The sequence below is a fragment of the Hemicordylus capensis genome, chromosome 2, assembly GCF_027244095.1.
Source record: "Hemicordylus capensis ecotype Gifberg chromosome 2, rHemCap1.1.pri, whole genome shotgun sequence".
Lineage (NCBI taxonomy): Eukaryota > Metazoa > Chordata > Lepidosauria > Squamata > Cordylidae > Hemicordylus > Hemicordylus capensis.
In genome coordinates, this window is record NC_069658.1 from 363,882,493 (window position 1) to 363,900,331 (window position 17,839).

Consider the following 17,839-nt stretch of genomic DNA (forward strand, 5'->3'; position numbering starts at 1 on the left):
CAAGCAAAAAATAAATCATTCCCAGTTAGTTGCAACATGGTCTCTCAATCCTGCAGTGATAGCCTGTGTGTGGCTGTGCGTGCTAGCCTTGCACAGGGCAGCTGGGAGACGCCCCTTCAGCGGTCATAGCTGGGGGGAGCGCCGCGATAAAGGAAGTGGCGGCGAGTGGAAGAGCAGCAGGTATGGACCTGCTCTTCCCCGTGTTAAACGGGCTGTGGAAGCCCTCAGCTTTAAAGGGATTGTGCTGCAATTCAGACACCAAATCTTATTTCAGTATATCCCTAGAGATCACCATGTCTGTGTGCATGTCTCCAATAATGTTTGCATTTCCAATTTGATACAGATATAGTCGATAGGGAGGAGGACCTACAGGACCCCAATGGAACTTTTTTTGTGTCTATTTGCCATGTTGTTTCAAGATGGCAGCCATTCAATGTACCGACAAATCACCTTTGTAACCCATGTGTCTACAGTTGATATAAACCAAATTCACAGCATGTGGGTGGAGGTCCCAAGACAATGCTAAAAGCAACAGAAAGTAGGCTCCATTAGTTCTACTTAGTACTACTTGTTTCTTCCTATTTCCACAAAGCTAGCTACCAACAGCACCAGTTCCCAAATATATATATTATCTAAGGCGTACACGTGGCTAATCTCATGTGTGGCAGCTCTCGTGAGTGTTCATGAGCAGAAGCACTGTGGTGATTGGGCAGTGGAGATTCCATATGCAGATAGGGAGGAGGAGCCTGTGATGGTTAAGGTCAGTTGGAATGCAACTGTTATTGGTCAGAAGATGTTCTTGATTGTAGAGAAGAGGACTATATTAGGATAGTGGTCAGTGATCTGCGAAGAGAGGGGTTGTGAAGGAGGAAAGAGCCCCTTTAGGAGATAGAAGCTGCCGTAGTGTGAATTAGATGAGGAAACAAGATGAACAAGATCTGTTAACTCAAGAAGGGAGAGGAAGAGCGAGTGGAGAAGAGAGAGAGAAAGAAGGAAGGAGAAGAGAGAAAGGATGAAGGGCGAGGGACAGGTCCAAGCCTGTCAGCGGCCTGAGAGGAACAAGCAGCCATGGCAGCACCTATTCGCAGCAAGCAAGGGCCTAGTCAACCACTGCTGCTGTTTTGGGCTACCAGGGCCATTGGCAGAGGGGGGCAGGCAGGCAAAGAACAGGCCCAGGCCTCTCAGTGGCCTGAGAGGATCGAGCGGCCATGGTGGTGGCAGCAGCAAGGAAGGGTCCGGTCAACCGCTACTGCTCCTGTGGGGAGCAGCTGGGCTCAAGTGAGGGTGGGGAGGTCTCTGGGGATAGGGGGCTGTAGCTTGGCCAATAGGCACCAGCAATGCTGCAGCCACGACCAAGAGGGGTGAGGGGGATAGAAGCAACCGGGTGGAGGAGGAGTAGAGGTATGGCTCAGGTAAGGGTGGAGAGATCTCTGAGGTGAGGGGGCTGTGGTAGAGGGTGAGGGGAGCAATCAAGTACTAGCGCGCAGATGCTCTGTGTGGGTTAAGCTAGTACAAACTATTTCAGCAATGCAGATTTTATCTCTGGACAGTGCAGGGACTCGAGTCAGTTCCTTTCACCCATAGCATCTCGGTTTTTGGCAAAGTGCAACCATTGCTTCAGAGTACTATCACCTCTCTTTGCCAGTACCCCAAATCAAGGCTCAGACATTTGCAAACACCGTTTCCCAGAAGGCCATCCTCAATCTAGCAAGATCATCCCTCGTGTACCATTATGAAATCAGAGTGAACCATCATGAAAAAGCCTAGTGGGCTTTTCATTAGTTTCTTATCACAATTTCTAATGAGATCCATATAGCCAACTCAGGTTCCCCCAATGGGTTTGCCAGGTTAAGCTGAAGAGGGCTTCAGAACTAATGAGTGGAGACAAAATGCAGAAGACTGAACTGCTGGGTACAAAGAGTTAGTACTTAAAGTATTTGCTTCTTTACAGAGCAGCAGCATCTGTTCTAGACAGCAAACAGAAACTTATCTCTAGAGCTTCTTTCAGCCACCTTATAAACAGAGGTATTTATTGTCATTAATGGGACACTATCAATTCCGCTGTGGAATTCCGTATAGTAGAAACTGCTGTCAACGTTTGTATCTAGAAATTTCCATTTAAAAGACCCATACCCAGGGATCAAGAAATGTTGGCTCAGTTCTCCAGTGAGACATTTGCTTGAACTATGGTAGTGCACTACCCAGCAAAGTTTTTTCACTCATCATCAGTATTCATTTTTCACTCATTATGGACGAGTAGATGAGTGGATTTCCTGAGTCCTGCCCATACCTTGAAGAAGTTTGTTGAGATACACTAGGCTGAACCAAACATTGCTGCTACAGAAGGGAGAGGTGGTTGATCTTGGGTGTGTGTATGTTAAAAAATAAAAATTGGGGGACAGAAGTTAAGGGCTCCCCTAAATCTGTACTACCCCATTAACTCAAGACTACTCCGCATCAGCGCTGTACAACTTTGGCCTTCCAGCTGCTGTTGGAATACAATTCCCATCATCCCAGCCATGATGGCCAAGTGTCAGGGATGATGGGAGTTGTAGAGTTGATGCTGTGCAGCTCTGCTCTACATACTTCCTCAAAGAACACAAACAATACATACTGCTTCTCAACAAAGAAGTTCACAAAGCAGCTGATGTAGCAAAAAGGTTGGGCCAGTTTGGATGACACTTTTCTAGCCTACACAATTAGAGGAATACGCAGAGAACATACTGATTATGACATATTTCACAGACATCAATGCCCTCCAAGAGCATTCCACTGTATAGGGGTGTGGGGGTGTGTGTGTGTGGTAGGACTGTTAGTTCAAACAGCCACTCTATACACAATCCACATACTAATTTAAACAAATATATAGGTGGTGTGTAGTAAAACAGTCCCATACCACCCAATAAAGGAGTGTGGCAGGAAGGCATTGGGATGTCTGCTCAAGCCATCACAACAGATTAGTATTATTATTTTTTTTACATTTATATCCTGCTCTTCCTCCAAGGATCCCAGAGTGGTATACATAGATATATTTCTCCTCAAAACAACCCTGTGAGGTAAGTTAGGCTGGGAGAGAAGTGACTGGCCCAGAGTCACCCAGCAAATATCATGGCTGAATGGGGATTTGAACTTGGGTCTCCCTGGTCCTAGTCCAGCACTCTAACCACTACACCATGCTGGCACTCTTGGCACATCTCCCTTTTAATTACATGGACTAGGAAAGTGTCAGAAGTCCAAACTGGCCCAATGAGAAGATTCCCTGTCCCACAAGGGCTCATAAAGCCTAAAAAGAAACACAAAGACACCAGCAACAGCCAGTGGGAGGCAAACTATGTAAGGCTGAACTGGGGCAGTTACCATACTCTTCCTCTGCTAAATGTAACAGAGGCACCACTTTAAAATGTGTGTGTCTTTGCTCAATAAACAGCAGTTGTGCCTTATTTTGTTAAGGATATTAATTGTAAGTCACTTTGAGAACCAGGCTTGATGAATAAACAGGGTATACATATAATACACAGTTTTTATTTGGCATTGCAGAAACAAATGACAATGGCGGTCGGTCCAAGAAGCACAGTCCCCTACTCTATTGTCACTTGCTATAGTCTATGCTCTCATTAAAAAGGAGAACTAATTAAAAACATAGCAGAGGGGTCTCTTTTGTCCCTCACTACCAATACCATTCCTAGAAAAAATGAAAGCCAAGAAGTATACCACTAACTAACCAGTTTCAAGCAGCATTTAGCCTACCACTGTTCACAGGAGCACCCGAGGCCTAACACCATGCATAAGCGTAGAGTCTGAAGCGGGTATCTATGCTTATGCACACCACTGCCCAACTTCCAGGATCCATCCCTCAATACAAAAAATGGGTCATTATGAAAGTCAAAGGATATTGCATGTATAAGTTCCTCTACTTGTGCCCAGTTCAAACCTTACTGCTTGTGCATGCACTGAGGCTACATTCCATAGCATACGTTTTACACATACAAATATCTGAACCAACAATAGTGGAGTTTGTAAGCCGATAACGGATCCTCTTTAAAGAGTAGTACCCACTTGTTAGAATGAAGGACAAGTGGAATATCACCCACTCCTTGAGTCCTCGCTTTCCCATGATGCCTCTTTCCACCACAGGCAGAATGAGACTACTTAGACGGCTGGAAACCAATCCCAGAAGTTTTGAGGTTATTTCCACAGGAGTTTATTGAACAGATCCTCACCTTCTGTGAGGAATGTTATGCACTGCTGTTCTTACAGTGCGGGGGAGCGGTACAGAAAGTAATGTGGCACATTCAGAAGTACATAGGGTGGCGTGATTTTTGTTCATGTGAACACTGACTTGGCTGTGTGAGGCATGCACGGGACTCAAGGGCAAAAACCCGGCCGATCCCTAGGCCCCCCTCCCTCCTTTGCAGCATCTCCTCGTGAAGCCTCGAGTTCCCCTCTTCACACGCTAAAAGGAAGGCACCACTTCACTATTCAAGTGCAAGGCGCGCTGGCCTCGAACGCGCTTCCCACCAGCCCCCGCCGCGTCCTCTTGCTCACCTTGTACACTTTGCCAAAGGCTCCATCACCCAACTCCCCGACGATCTCCCAGACTTCATTGGGGTCCAGATCCCGGCGGACGTGCTCGTATTCCTTGGACCGCCGCTTTTCAAAGTTAGAGAAGCGCAGAATGCGACGGAAATTGGCCAAGGCCATGGCACTGCCCGGGACTGGGCTTCGAGGAGACGCCGACCATAAACCGGACAGACGGGAGGGAGCAAAGAAAGGTCTGGTGGGTCCCCGACCACAGAAGGGGAATCAGAGGGAGGCTGGAATGGAAATGCCTTCAGGAGGAGCCGGGGGGCTGGGCGAAGGAGGAGAGCTCTGGAACTCGGGGCAGCCCAGCCACGGAGGGCTCCGCCTAGCCGAGTTCTTCGGCTGGGAGAGCGGAAGGGTGAGCCGGCCAACTCAGTTACCTCGCAGGGCAACTAGAGCCGCCCCTCCCCCGCTGCAGCGGACGGCGTGGAAGAGCTACCTCGGGAGGAGGACGGCGGCGGCGGCGCAGAAGAACTGACCGGAGTAGCTGCTTAACGCGAGCACATGGATTCAGCTTCACTTGCTGGGTCTTCTTCGGCGCACCCCTTTCCCTGCCCCCGTTAGACACGTTGTTTGGCTTCTTCTGGCTCCGCCCCAAGCCCGGAGACACACGTTCCGCTGACTTCGCGCCCGCCCGCCCGCGGCTCGCCTCAGAGCAGAGGCAGGGCCCGTCCCATGTTGGCCGAAGCACCCCACCACCGCACCACGCTCCTCTCAACTCCTGCTGCAGGTCCACCGTCTCTCTCTTCTCAACACACCCCTCGCAAAGGGACAAGGGAATTGTAGTTTCCGTTTCCGATCTCTTTATATCCATTGGCATGTTTTTTGGTCGGGAAGAGAGAAGTGGCTGCATTCAGGAAGGGACCCTACCCACGCCCTCCATCTCTTTCCTCGATCTGTGGAGACGCTGAAAAGGCTTGCGGGCTGTCTTTGTAACGGAGAGCTCCAAGGCGACTCGAAGGGTTAATTTTGACGCGTTATTTTCACGGATAGCTCCACTTGGGCCAGTTGCGGGGAACGAGGAGAAAGTTAATCGCCTCTTTGTGAATGTTTTTGAGAATTGTCCCAGGAAGCTGGAAAAGAATGTCTCGTAGTAGAGGTTGCTGGGGAACGTACAGTTTGCAGACTAGGATCAGCGAGTAATTGTTCTCGAGCGCAGACTGTCCGCTTTCTATAACAATTTTTACATTCGAACCGTGGATTTCCAACAAAGCACGCGAGGGTTACAAAAACAAGCAGACGCCCGCTGCAGGCCTGCTGACAGGCATGCGAATCAGTCTCCAATAGAACTGAAGCAGCTTTTAGACGCGTGGCTTTTTATTCATGTTAGATTATCTGTAGCTTAATTGCAGTTTACACTCAACTAGCTCGTACTAATTTAAAATACATGTGGAATCGTGTGGTGCTCACTAGCTTCGAATTAATTGCAGTTTACACTCAACTAGCTCGTACTAATTTAAAATACATGTGGAATCGTGTGGTGCTCACTAGCTTCGAACAAGGTGATGTGTACCCATTTTAAGTCACTCAAACCTATCTTGCAGAAGTTTCAAAGGGCCTTAGTGCAGACTAAGATTAGCATGGTGTTGACTGAATTGAACTGACCTTCTGAGGGTCTTGCGTTCTTCCTTGTGAGTCTTCTGGTTGCACTTTTGTAGCCTCTTACCGGGCCTCTGAACTCTCTCTCATAAGAATATAAGAAGAGCCCTGCTGGATCAGGCCCAAGGCCTAGTCCAACATCTCGTTCCACCCAGTGGCCCACTAGATGCCTCTGGGAAACCTGCAGGCAAGGCCTCTCCCAGGGCTTCTCTTGCTCTTGACACCTTTGCCTTATTTATTCTGATGCCAGGGTGCACATTTGTTACTTTAGTATGACCGTTTACAAGCCCCGCTCTGTGACATCAAAGGACTTGATGTAAACCTTTCTCTGTCACTAGCTGGGCAGTGGTAATGTCACAAGGGGGCTTGTAAACATATAGACAGGCAGCTGGCTGCACTGGAACAATGTGAAAATCTATTTCTGAAGTCCAAAAGCAATTTTTGCTAAATGAAAAAGTGTTCTACACTATGGGAGCAATGGGGCATTAACATCTTACCAGTGCCAGTCCGTTTAACTATCTTGTAGCCTTTTGCCAGAAACACCGTTCCTGCTCCTTATAGGTGGAACTAGCAGATGTAATAGGGACATCTAGAGGAATTGTTTGGAATTGTAAGGTTTCTGATGTGGCAAACCTTCATTAATTGGGCGGGGGGGGGGGGTTGTCCCTTATCCCCAATTCCTTTGCATAGAGCAGAATTAACTTATTTGAACTGCTGAACATAGAATCAGATTGTTGTTGTTGTTTCATTTTCAGGCTCTAGGCCCTCTTCATTTTAATTCTGTGCTATAACATAAAAATGTCATAACGTGTTGTCTGTGATCAGAAGATTCGCAATGGGATTCTGAAAACAAATCTACTTTTAAATGTGGGCACTAGCTGGAGGCAAGAAAAGTCTGAAAATTTGTTTGAATAATGGAAAGGGATTTTTAAAAAGAGAGTAAGGAAAGCCCATATGTGCTAGTTCCTTACCTTAGAGTCATGTCTCCTGTGTAGCCACCATATGCATGTTTAAGCTTTTTGTTAAAAGCCTGTTTTTAATGTGACATGGGTAGTTTTCAGCATTTATGGTGGCATGCCAACAGCTTCTTGCTGGAAGACAGTAAGAGGTTTTTCAATACCCATACACTTGAGTGAATCAGCCCTACATTTATCATTTCTTTACATATTCTTTGACTTTTTGTGCTGTAGCTCATTATTTTAGAACTTTTTATTAGCTAATCTGGGAAAGCTACTGGCAGGCTACTGGAAAAACTCAGTGAGGCTAAGGAAGTCCAGCCCAGTTTTGCACGTGCGTGTGCACCACTGGGATTGGGCCCAATCCCAGCGGCACCAAGGCGGCAAACCTGCCTGTGTAGCCTCCCTCTAGAACAAGGTCAAGGGAGAAAGCACTCTCTTAACCTCATTTTTGGGATCCTCTGTCAGCAGCTAACAGATTACTGCGCTCTCAGGGAAGGGAGGAGGTAATCTCCTCAATGCACGGTTCTGTGGACTGGTGTTCAGATCGGTTCGAAGTCAGGGGGGATAATTTTAAGGGTGAGGGAAGGTGCTTACCCATCCCGCTGCATCCCCCCCGCCAGCACTATGTATTCAAGTGGTCTGGCGGGGCGGCATTGTACCTCCCTGCCACCCCGTTCCCCAGAGTGACCAGAAGTTCCCAGTGTGCACGTCGCAAACAAACTCTCGCATGTATGTTGTGTGCACGTGCACCAGGAACTTCCGGTCACTTCCAGTCCAAAGAAGCTATGGGACTGCCCACCAGACCGTTTGAATACACAGTGCCAGTGGGGGAAACATGGCAGGAGGGATAGGAGCACCCTCCCCCACCCTTAAAGTTATCCCCACCCCCACCTTCAGACTAGCAGGTGCCACTTCTGTGCACATCCCTACCACACGCTCACACAGTGCGTTAATGGAGCTCCAGGGGGCAGGGCGACATGTCGATCCTTGGAGCTACTGGTAGCAGCCAGACTGTGCTCACCTGGGCATGCGATCTGCCCGCCCAAAGAAAGAGTACTACTTGCCTGCAGGGTGGTAAGCTCTTCAAGGCTTCCTTCCCACAAACCCTATTGCCCTTTCTCAGTGGTCATGAGAAAGGGCTCAATGTGAGTTTTTTTCTTTCTTGGTGAGGGGAGGTAACTTTGTAAACAAAACTGAACCAAAATATTAGCAAAAAACAGGGCAGGTAAATTTGGATTTAGAATTTACACTTTTCCTTTAACCATGTTTGTCTTCTCTACCTCCCCCCGCCCTCCCCTGCACAGCTGGAGAATCCCAATATCCAAGGAATGAAAATAAGTAAAATATATAGCTTCAGTATTCTATAATATCCCCCCTCCCCAGGAGCTTTGATAGGTTCTGCCATCTAGGGGCATTAATTGGGTCACATTCCTGTAAAGGGTTATTGCAATGAAGGCCTAGTGAAATTAATGGGACTTCTGTTTGTTGTGATGAACACCACATCACTGTTGCTTTAAATGGGATTTGGAACTAGATTCATTTCACAAATATTTGTTCACACAAGAGGTTTACACCAGTAAGCAATATGACATCAAGGCAAGGACTTGTGTATTTGCAGCTTATTTGTTATTAGAAAAATAGCATATAAGTGTTTTTTTTATATTGGAAAACCAGTCTCAGGCAAGTCCTCTCATGATTTTATTTATATTTTGAATATTTAAAGTTTGCACATTGTCAGTTTTAATGTTATAGGCACAGCTCAGCAAAAGTTAGTCTATCGGCGTAAAGTTGCAACTAGCCAAAGTGAGTCAGATGTATATACAGCTTACTGCTTAATTAAATTGATTCTAATGTGATGATGCCACAAATAGCTTAGGGTGTACTACAATAGTATACAAGGTAGGAATGCTCATTTCTGTTGTGCATTACTACCAGCACCCTGAGTCTCTTTGTAACAGAAAGCGCCAGTTTTGCCCATGTTTGGTCAATGTCCAGCAGGCTTCTTTCACCATCATGTTCCAGTTCCAAGACAGAATCCTTTTATTGTGATGCAGGCATCACCTTGACCAACTTAGAACAGCCACGAGTAAGCAGGATTCATTACTGGCAAGATGAAACTGAAACAACAGAGTTTCCTGCATTTTTTGTGTTTAGATAGAATATACTGTTTATTATCTGTCCGAAATGCTAGAGCACTGGCCTACTACTTTAATCTACTCGATGTTCACAAAAAGAATGCTTTGAATAGTAAGTAATGTGTAGTAGAGCTGCTGAGGGTAGGCCACACGGATGTGAACTAAAATTCCCTGCACAGCCTCCCTCACCATTCAGGGAGCTGTTGCCATCACATCAGTAAGCTGGGGTGTTTGTTAGCCTAACTGATTAGAACTTGGGAGGCTGGGATGGGAGTCTAGTCCATCACATCTGAAGAATGTCTTCAGATGTAAAGCTCCAGGTGGTATTGCATTTCTGTAGGAGTTTGTCATAAGTAAGACTACAAGAGCCCTACTGGATTGGATTAAAAGTCCATATAGTCTGCATGCAGTTTCCAATGATAGGCAGCTAGATGCCTCTGGGAAGTTTACAAGAACACAAAGGCAACAGTCCTCCTTTATTGCCACCCCTCAACATGTAGTACTCAGGTGGCCCAAATGTAGACATAACAGGAGACCTACGTGCAGAATTGGGTCTACTGCCAAATCATGAGGGTGCAGATTTAAGTACAGTGTGGGTGAATGTGTCTCCTCCAGAGGTGCTCTTACCCCTGGATTTTGGGGGCAAAGTCCAGGTTCTCTACACCCCCTGGGGGACCCCAGATCCTCTTTAGACTGTCCTGGGTGGTGTGGTTTGTGCCCTCAAGAACCTACATACTAAAAAATGATGCTTAACTTGCAGCGGGTGCTCCTTGGAGCTATATGGGGCAAACCAAAAGGTATTAATTCTTCTGTCCTAGGAATGCAAACCAAAACTTTTGATTGTAATCAACAAACTGGAAGATCAGAATTTTGGACACATTTGTTTCTAGGAAGGTCCACAGGAATCATATAACTCCTTAGCAGAATAGTATGGAGTGGAGGGTTCTCTGTAGAAATGAGAGTGTAGGCAATGGGTTGGGTAACATCCCGTTGTCCCCTCTTCCCCCATTTATTTTGGGCTACACAGGGGGAGCACACACCAACAAAATTACGGTTAGGATCATAGCATGAATTACACATGCATGTGTTTTAAAACTAAGAAGCAACAGAGAAACAACTTGCAGAAAATCTTTGGAAAATACCAATCTTTGGAAACGTTTATTTTCTATGTCTAACATCTGCTCAGTTAGAGCCCTATACACTGCCTGTTGTTCAGTGTTTGTTTCTGGGAGTAGGGCATGTTTGTTGCACAGTATACAGCTTGAATGGCTGTGCACAATGAAATCCTGCTGACCAGCTATTTTGAAGCAGCCAGGCCTAACTCCACATCATTTCTCAAGATTTGCAGTTCTACAACTTTCTCTATTATGTGACTGACCTGACGATGACTCAGATCGTGCTGGTGTTTGACTTGCTAGACTGGGATGGCACAGGAGAGATCGGCTTTGATGAGTTCTACATGTTGGTGTGCATCATAATGTCTCACGAGGCAAGTTGACAAGGTTCCTGGCAGGTGGTATGCTTGCAGCAGCAGAAAAAGCAACATACTTCAGTATTTTCTGAACTGTATTCAGCTGACTGGATGGCCAATAGTGATTTGTAACACTACATGGGAGGGAGTTATCTACAGCTAGAGTATACAAATGCCCATTTTAGCAGAGAAAACAAAACAAAATGCACACACTTCTCAGTACATCCTCTCATCACCCAGTAGGCACACCATCTGCAGAATATCATCATGATGAAAATCAACCAGAACACACTGGTAGGTTAATATTTCTCCATCTGCTGCTTTTGTGAAATAGTGATATGTACAAGTATTTTTGCTAAAATTGGTCACAATTGCAAAGTGCCTAGAGTATTGCTATCGAGAGAACAGACCTCTTAAAAGTGTAGCCTTGGAGTGAAAATGGGAGGGGGGGGAGTACAGATGGCATACATTTCATTTTTGCCAGTTTGACCCTGTTAGGAACCTGCTAATCCGTCAGCATCTGAATCCCCTTTACACAGGGTTTTGCAAAATTGGACTAGACTCCTTCACAGGACTTTATCTTAAGTTCTTTTGCTGCCAATGGTCCCTGTATACTATTTCATCTCTAAGGTAGGAAAGACCGCTTAATAGGGCAGACTTGGTGAAAGGTCTATTACCTCCACTCCTGGCCTTTGGTTCACATATCTAGAATGGAGATATGCATTCACGTATCAGCCAAATCTACCTTGAAGTCCCTACAAGCTACCAGGGAGCACTTCACACACAATTTGGGCTTTTCATCGCGCATTAGAGTGTAGCCCAATTTATATTGGGGTTTTAAAAATCCACTATTTGTGTCAGTTTTTTGGGCAAAAACTCACAGTAAAGGCTTGCAGAAAACCTACAGTAAAGCCCTCTGTCAGAGAAAGCTCCTGGGATACAGCAAATTTCCAACCTCACCAAAGCCCTCTCTACAGTGTATACTGTATAAAAGCATCTAGGCAGGTGGAGGTTTTAATGTACTTGTAGAATTACACCAGCTTTAAAGCACTGAAATCAAAGCAGGTACTTTTATTGATAAACACACAGAGATAAAGGCATCAATGCATACAGGCAATTTGGAAAATAAAGGATAAACATAATTCTAAGCAGTTCTCTACTCTGGCTCTGCATTGCTGGAAGTTTGCCAAGCTCACTTTACAAGTTGGGAAGTTACTGGACTTGACATGAAATGTGACTGACAGCATTCCCCCAAAGCAGAGTAATTTCTGATGCCCCACCCTTTGTAAGAAAACCCTTTTTCAAAAGAACATTTTGAGGCAGAATTTTGCTTTGGGACTCTTGGCCAATCAGGCCTGGGGTGTATGTTGTCAGCATGCTGTCACTTGCAGATGGAGAAGTCATTTCTGAAGCTTGCTCTTCTAGATTTAGTTTATTACCAAAGGCAAAACATGGCAGGAAAGGAGTAATCGTCTGTCAAGACAGGGGTGTTCTTTATCATTACTACTTAGATGGGTGTTCATCAGTTGTTTACCCAGCCAGGCTGGTAGGTAATGTTTGGTTTTGAAGGAAGAATAGGTGTGACAGTTCCCTAGGGCAGCTTTGCTATTTTTTGGAATGTGACTAATTTAGCATGTTCTCATAGCAATATTTAATGTTTAGAGTGCTGCAGTATCAAAAGGGGCTTTTATCTTTTACACATGTGAGATATATTGTCCTTCCGGCTTCTTAACAGGACCAAATGATTTTAGAAGGACACAACACATCCACGAACACTGTCCCATATCTGGCTTGGATAACTGAAGCACTAATTTTTCAGGAACATATGTGGCCAAGTTAAATCCACAGTGCAATAATCCCCAAATAGTTACAGAAACTATGTGGGTGGGCCAGGGGCATATCTAGGGTAGGGCAGGCAGGGCACATGCCCCGGATGCCACTTGAAGGGGGAAGCCATTTTTTAAAATTATTATTTTTTTAATGGCCACCATGCATGCTCAAATGGCCTCTGTGAGGCCCTAGGCCATGCCGGGCCTTGCAGAGGCCATTTGAGCATGCACGCACATGTTCAAATGGTCCCTGCGAGGCCCTAGAGGACAGCAGGGGGAGAGAGAACCTTTGCAGACCCCCCCCCCACGGCCTTTAGGAAGCCCCCTGAAGGGGCTACAGGTAAAAAACTTTTAAATTTTTTAAAATATAAGTTACTGTACACATATTCAGCTTGGCACTATGTACAGAGAATCAAGGCTTGTGAATACTGAGCTGAAGCTTATGAGCTAGGATTGTATTCATTTGCTCTTACTTTGCTTCTTGTGATAAGTGAGTTAAATGTGATGTCTTAATAATATGGCTATTAATGGTGTGTTTGTCTTTGAATCAGTGTGAAATCCTTAGTATTAAGGCCCACTGGGAGTTTCTTGCTCTCTTTCTCTCATTTTAACTGTCTTTCTGAAATACTAGAATATATTCCAAGCATGACAGAGTTTACTCTGCATATCCTTTAATTATTTTCAGAGTATCTGGGAAAAGTCAAATTCTCCACTTATTTTAAAAACTTATGATTGTAGTGATGCTACAATACATTGTAGTGATGCTACAATGCATAGTAGAGAATTAGACAGGCACTTCTGTTCAGTTTTCCAAGTATACCTCCACATAGTATTTGGGTATTTTATGAGTCCCAACATACTGAAATTTGTAGTTTTCCAGCATGTTTTGGTCTGGCAACGTCCACTGCTAAATAGTTTTTGAAATATTAACAGATTAACAAGCTTGACTTGTATTTTTCAGCTGATATTATGGTAAAGTTATCTGAAAGATGGGTGTCAGATGTCTGGACAGGGGGCGCAATTTCAGTGCTTGCCCTAGGCGCTATTTTCCCTAGATACGCCTCTGGGTAGGACAGTATGGAGACTTGCAAGGATGAACAGGGAAACAGTTGGCAACATCAGCAAGACACTGCACATATATGGAAGGCTTGTTCTAACCAATCAAGGTGTGGTTTCTGCGAATGCAGCACATGGAACGATCTATGCTTCAGATGGAGAAAGAACACTCTATTTGGCATGCACTGAGCAAAGAGATAACACTTAATGTGCTTTTTATTACATTTATATCCCACATTTCTTTGATCATGGAACTCAAGGCAAGATACATGGGGTTCCCAGGCTGTCATCCATCCAGGCACTGACCAGACCTAGACCTGCTAAGCTTCAACAAGGTGGCTGCTTCATGTGCCCTCAGCCTAAACCCTGGAACCTGTATAAATTATGCTGTCTTCTATTGGTCACCAATATAAAACGCACTGTGTGTTGTGCTGTACATATACAGTTCACACTACATTTCAGATTTATCTGCTGGGGGCACGCCAGCGCACACCCAGAATAGCTGGATCAAGAAGAAATCCAAAAGCCAACAGGCAGGAAACAGGCCCACAGACTAGAAAGGCTACACACTTGGTAAGCAGGTTTGAGATACAGTCAAGAGTGCTACGCTGGAACTATTCATTAACATGCCTAGGGGTTCTTTATACTTCATTCTATAGGGACTGCTCAAAGCCACAGGAGAGTTTAGGTGATCTCATAGAAGCTTGCATTACAGACCAGGTAGAGCTGAAGAGCTATGCCTGATAATATTGTGGTCTTTTTCTTAAGTAGTTTATGATGATAGTTAGGTATCTCATCAGTTCAGACCTTTGTGCAAAAATCAAGCTAACTAGAAAAAGTAGCACTTTCTCCAAGCCATCAGAATTACATGCATGCCAGTACTTAGCTTTTTTTACTTTTGATGTTTGGAACTTTAATGTCAACATAAAGGCTCAATTTGTACTTTAACCTTTCTTTTTGGGAGCAGAGCCACCTTGAAAAGCAGTTCATGTATCGTCATTCTCATCCTGTTTTTGAGTTGCTGGATATTGATGGAGGGCACACAATTGGTCCAGCAGAATTCCAAGCCACTCGCTTCCTTTTCAACATTAAGAAGGCAGAGCTGAGTCAGATATTCAAGGACTTTGATATCTCTGGAGACGAGGTAACAAGAGGAAAAGCTCAACAAATGTATGGCTGCATTGGCTTCTGTGCCATTCCCCCACTCCATTGTTTTATCTTTAAAAGTATTTAATTTTCACTAGCCTACATAGGTCCCATCTAAGATTCAGGTTTGATTACAAGAGGTGTTGTAGAAACATGCCAAAGAAATGCCAGCTTACTCATTTTATAAAGCCGGTAAATAACACTACAAAAACCCTACTGCAATGAATCTATTGACCTGCTAGGTGTTCGAGCACCTTTTATCTTTGTGCAAAGAGTCTGTAGCATTCCAGAAGCCACTTATTCCAGAGCAGTTTCACCCACTGAATTTTGATAGGACAGCTTCAAACTAACTGATTTGTAAGGCCTTCTGCCAGATGTTACCTCAATGAATGGTGAACAGAAAGCATTGAGAGAGGGGGCATAAGGCAGGGAGGAAAAGGAGGTGTAGGCAATGCCAGAGCAGGTCAACAGAGCTTGGAATAATTTTTTTAAGTAGGAAAGAAGCTGAACTAATTTTATACAATTCCATCAAAGCTCTACCATGTTTAGAAATAATGACCCTCATCTATTTTATACAGTGGAATTTTAAAACCTGCCCTCTCACCTCTCCCAATCCAGTCATTGTTCCAGGATGGATTGGTCATATTTTTCAAAAGGAAAATGTCACATTTCCCTTTGAAAGCACTCTGTCACCCACTGTAGATTGTGGATGATGCTGGAATGTCTATCAAACTCCTGGCACAAGGAAGCATTTAGTTACATCCAGTGGCTACTGAGTCCACCATAAAGACACAAGGAAAGCCTACCCCTCTCATTACAAGAAAATCTTCTTTATTGCTTATTTTCTGCTAGTTCTTATGCCTACTAGAGATCTTCAGTGTAGCTTCAAAAGTTCTAAAAAGAACAGAAGGAAGATGGGGGGGGGGGTGTTTTTAAAAAGGTGTTAACTGGCTCCTCTTTTAGATTAGTTTATAACCAGCAATTGATATTTCATTAAAATGCTATTACATTTCACCTTTCATTGCTAGCAACTGAATTACAAGGAGTTCAAGATGTTTACAATCTTCTGCATTGATAGACAACAGAAGAAGGCAAGAGAGAAGCTGAAGAAGCTACAGAAGGCTGAGGCTGCAGCCCAAGAAAATGAGTTTGATTTCACCAAACTGTAATTACATGTGGAAGAAAAAATGAGTCCTGTTTCTTCCACAGCCAGAATATCATCTGGACACACACACACACACACCCCTGTGATAAAAAGGCATGGATGAAAAAACTCAACCAGCTCAAAATAGTTATAAGAGATTAATTAGCAATAAAATATGCATTTGCTATCTATCTATCTATCTATCTGCCCGTCTGTCTATATATATAAATATATATTAAGTACTTCATGTGCAAATTGCTGAATCTTTACACTTACTGTATTGAAAAGGCCAAACCAGTAGCTCAGATCCTTAATTACTCAATTTACCTGAAATAGCTATGGGTTTGCCAGTGTAATGGCTTTTAAGTGTCACTGAACTTTCCCTGCACTCCTGGTATTTTTTACCTTTCACCTTTAATGTATTCGGGTGTCACAGTGGACATGCAAGAATACGGGTCCTCTGGCTACTATTGGCTTATCTCAGTCATGGCTTGATACGGTTTAGTGCTGAATTTCAAGCTCCTTGAGCAATTTATGTAATGAAATGCGATTTCCCCACAGATTTTTCATAGATGAAAACAGTCTACATTTCATTCATGTGTTCCCAATAAGGGTTTAACTCTCCTCCAAGATTTGCAAAGCCCTTCTGTACTATTTTAGCTGCAAATCTAAAACACACAGATATCAAAATCTGGGGAGAATATGGCAGGGATGTCAAGTTTCACTCCCCAAAATATTAATCGGAGCTGAAATAGTATCTGACTCCAGACTTAGTACAAGTTAATGCTAATAATTAATGCTAGTGCGACAGCCTTGTGCTGGCGTAACGTCCTTGCGCAAGTGCAGCGTTAATCAGAATGTCGGCCACTAAGTTGATATAAGCTGCAGAGCACTCTTACACAGTCTGCATGGCAGATACAGCAAATTGCATGTATTTTGGGCAGGGAAAAGAATAATATAATTTTAGAGTTGTAAGGGACCTTGGCTCTCGTCTAGACCAATCCCCTTGCTCAGTGTAAGATCAAACAATTAAAATCCAGTTTGAAGGAAAGGCGGTCCTATAGAAAACTTTCCGCCAATTACACCATTAGTCTTAATTTGCACTTAAACCACTCAAGCAGGAATCATTAGTACTGAACTACACAGGAACATAGGAAGCTGCCATATACCGAGTCGACTATTGGTCTATCTAGCTCAGTATTGTCTTCACAGACTGGCAGCAGCTTCTCCAAGGTTGCAGGCAGGAATCTCTCTCAGCCCTATCTTGGAGAAGCCAGGGAGGGAACTTGGAACCTTCTGCTCTTCCCAGATCAGCTTCATCCCCTGAGGGGGAATATCTTACAGTGCTCACACTTCTAGTCTCCCATTCATATGCAACCAGGGTGGACCCTGCTTAGCTATGGGGATAAGTCATGCTTGCTACCACAAGATCAGCTCTCCTCTCCCTACCTACCTTGTGAAGTCTAACTATGGTGCCCATCACTTGTTTACATACCTTAGGTTCACATTTGCCAAATTTAATAGTTTCCTCAACTTCCATTTAGATTTGATTAAAAAGGAAGCAGATTGTAATCTGGAGACTAAGTGGGAAATCCTTCCCCGAATCTGCTTCTAACATGCTAAGTGTTATTAGATCAAAATTTGAAAGTTTGCATCATGAATAAAGAATTCCCACTCTATCCCAGTGGGAGTACCTATTCCAAGAAATGGCAACAGTACTGAGACATAGGCTAGTATATTAACAGACCCAAATGCAGAGAAGTATAAGAGGACAAAACTGCATTGCCTTACTTATTTTGTAGCTCTCTGTGACCAACACAGCAGCAATCATCTATACCACTTTCCTTTGATCACACATTTTCTGTTCCACAAAAGGAATCTTCTTAAAATATAAATGCTGGGTTAGCTAGGTTTGCATA

The 17,839-nt window shown here is 44.3% G+C and overlaps 2 protein-coding genes across 7 annotated transcripts in view; one reads left to right on the plus strand and one right to left on the minus strand.

Annotated features, from left to right (window-relative positions):
• STK10 (serine/threonine kinase 10) overlaps positions 1 to 6,465 on the minus strand; it is a 112,519-nt gene extending 106,054 nt beyond the window's left edge. The window contains exon 1 of one of the 3 annotated variants that reach the window (XM_053290538.1): positions 6,187 to 6,465. Coding sequence is in view for 1 of the 3 variants with exons in the window: in XM_053290536.1 (XP_053146511.1) it covers positions 4,546 to 4,701 (156 nt within the window). In the remaining 2 variants the exon portion in view is untranslated. Of the gene's footprint in view, positions 1 to 4,545; positions 4,704 to 6,186 lie in introns of those variants that run through there. The other 2 variants (XM_053290536.1, XM_053290537.1) reach the window with 2 other exon arrangements.
• Positions 5,968 to 16,111, plus strand: EFCAB9 (EF-hand calcium binding domain 9). Of its 4 annotated transcripts, none has more exons than XM_053290543.1 (5): positions 5,968 to 6,083; positions 10,615 to 10,763; positions 10,989 to 11,039; positions 14,598 to 14,774; positions 15,805 to 16,111. In XM_053290543.1, exons 1-5 carry the CDS (start codon positions 5,969 to 5,971, stop codon positions 15,943 to 15,945), a joined length of 633 nt encoding a protein of 210 aa, XP_053146518.1. In that variant the 5' UTR covers position 5,968; the 3' UTR covers positions 15,946 to 16,111. The 4 variants fall into 4 exon arrangements, with proteins under 4 accessions (XP_053146518.1, XP_053146517.1, XP_053146520.1 ...); XM_053290542.1 differs by lacking the exon at positions 5,968 to 6,083 and adding an exon at positions 8,037 to 9,386; XM_053290545.1 differs by lacking the exon at positions 5,968 to 6,083 and adding an exon at positions 8,915 to 9,386 and having other exon boundaries at positions 15,855 to 16,111.
• Positions 16,112 to 17,839: the final 1,728 nt, after the last annotated feature.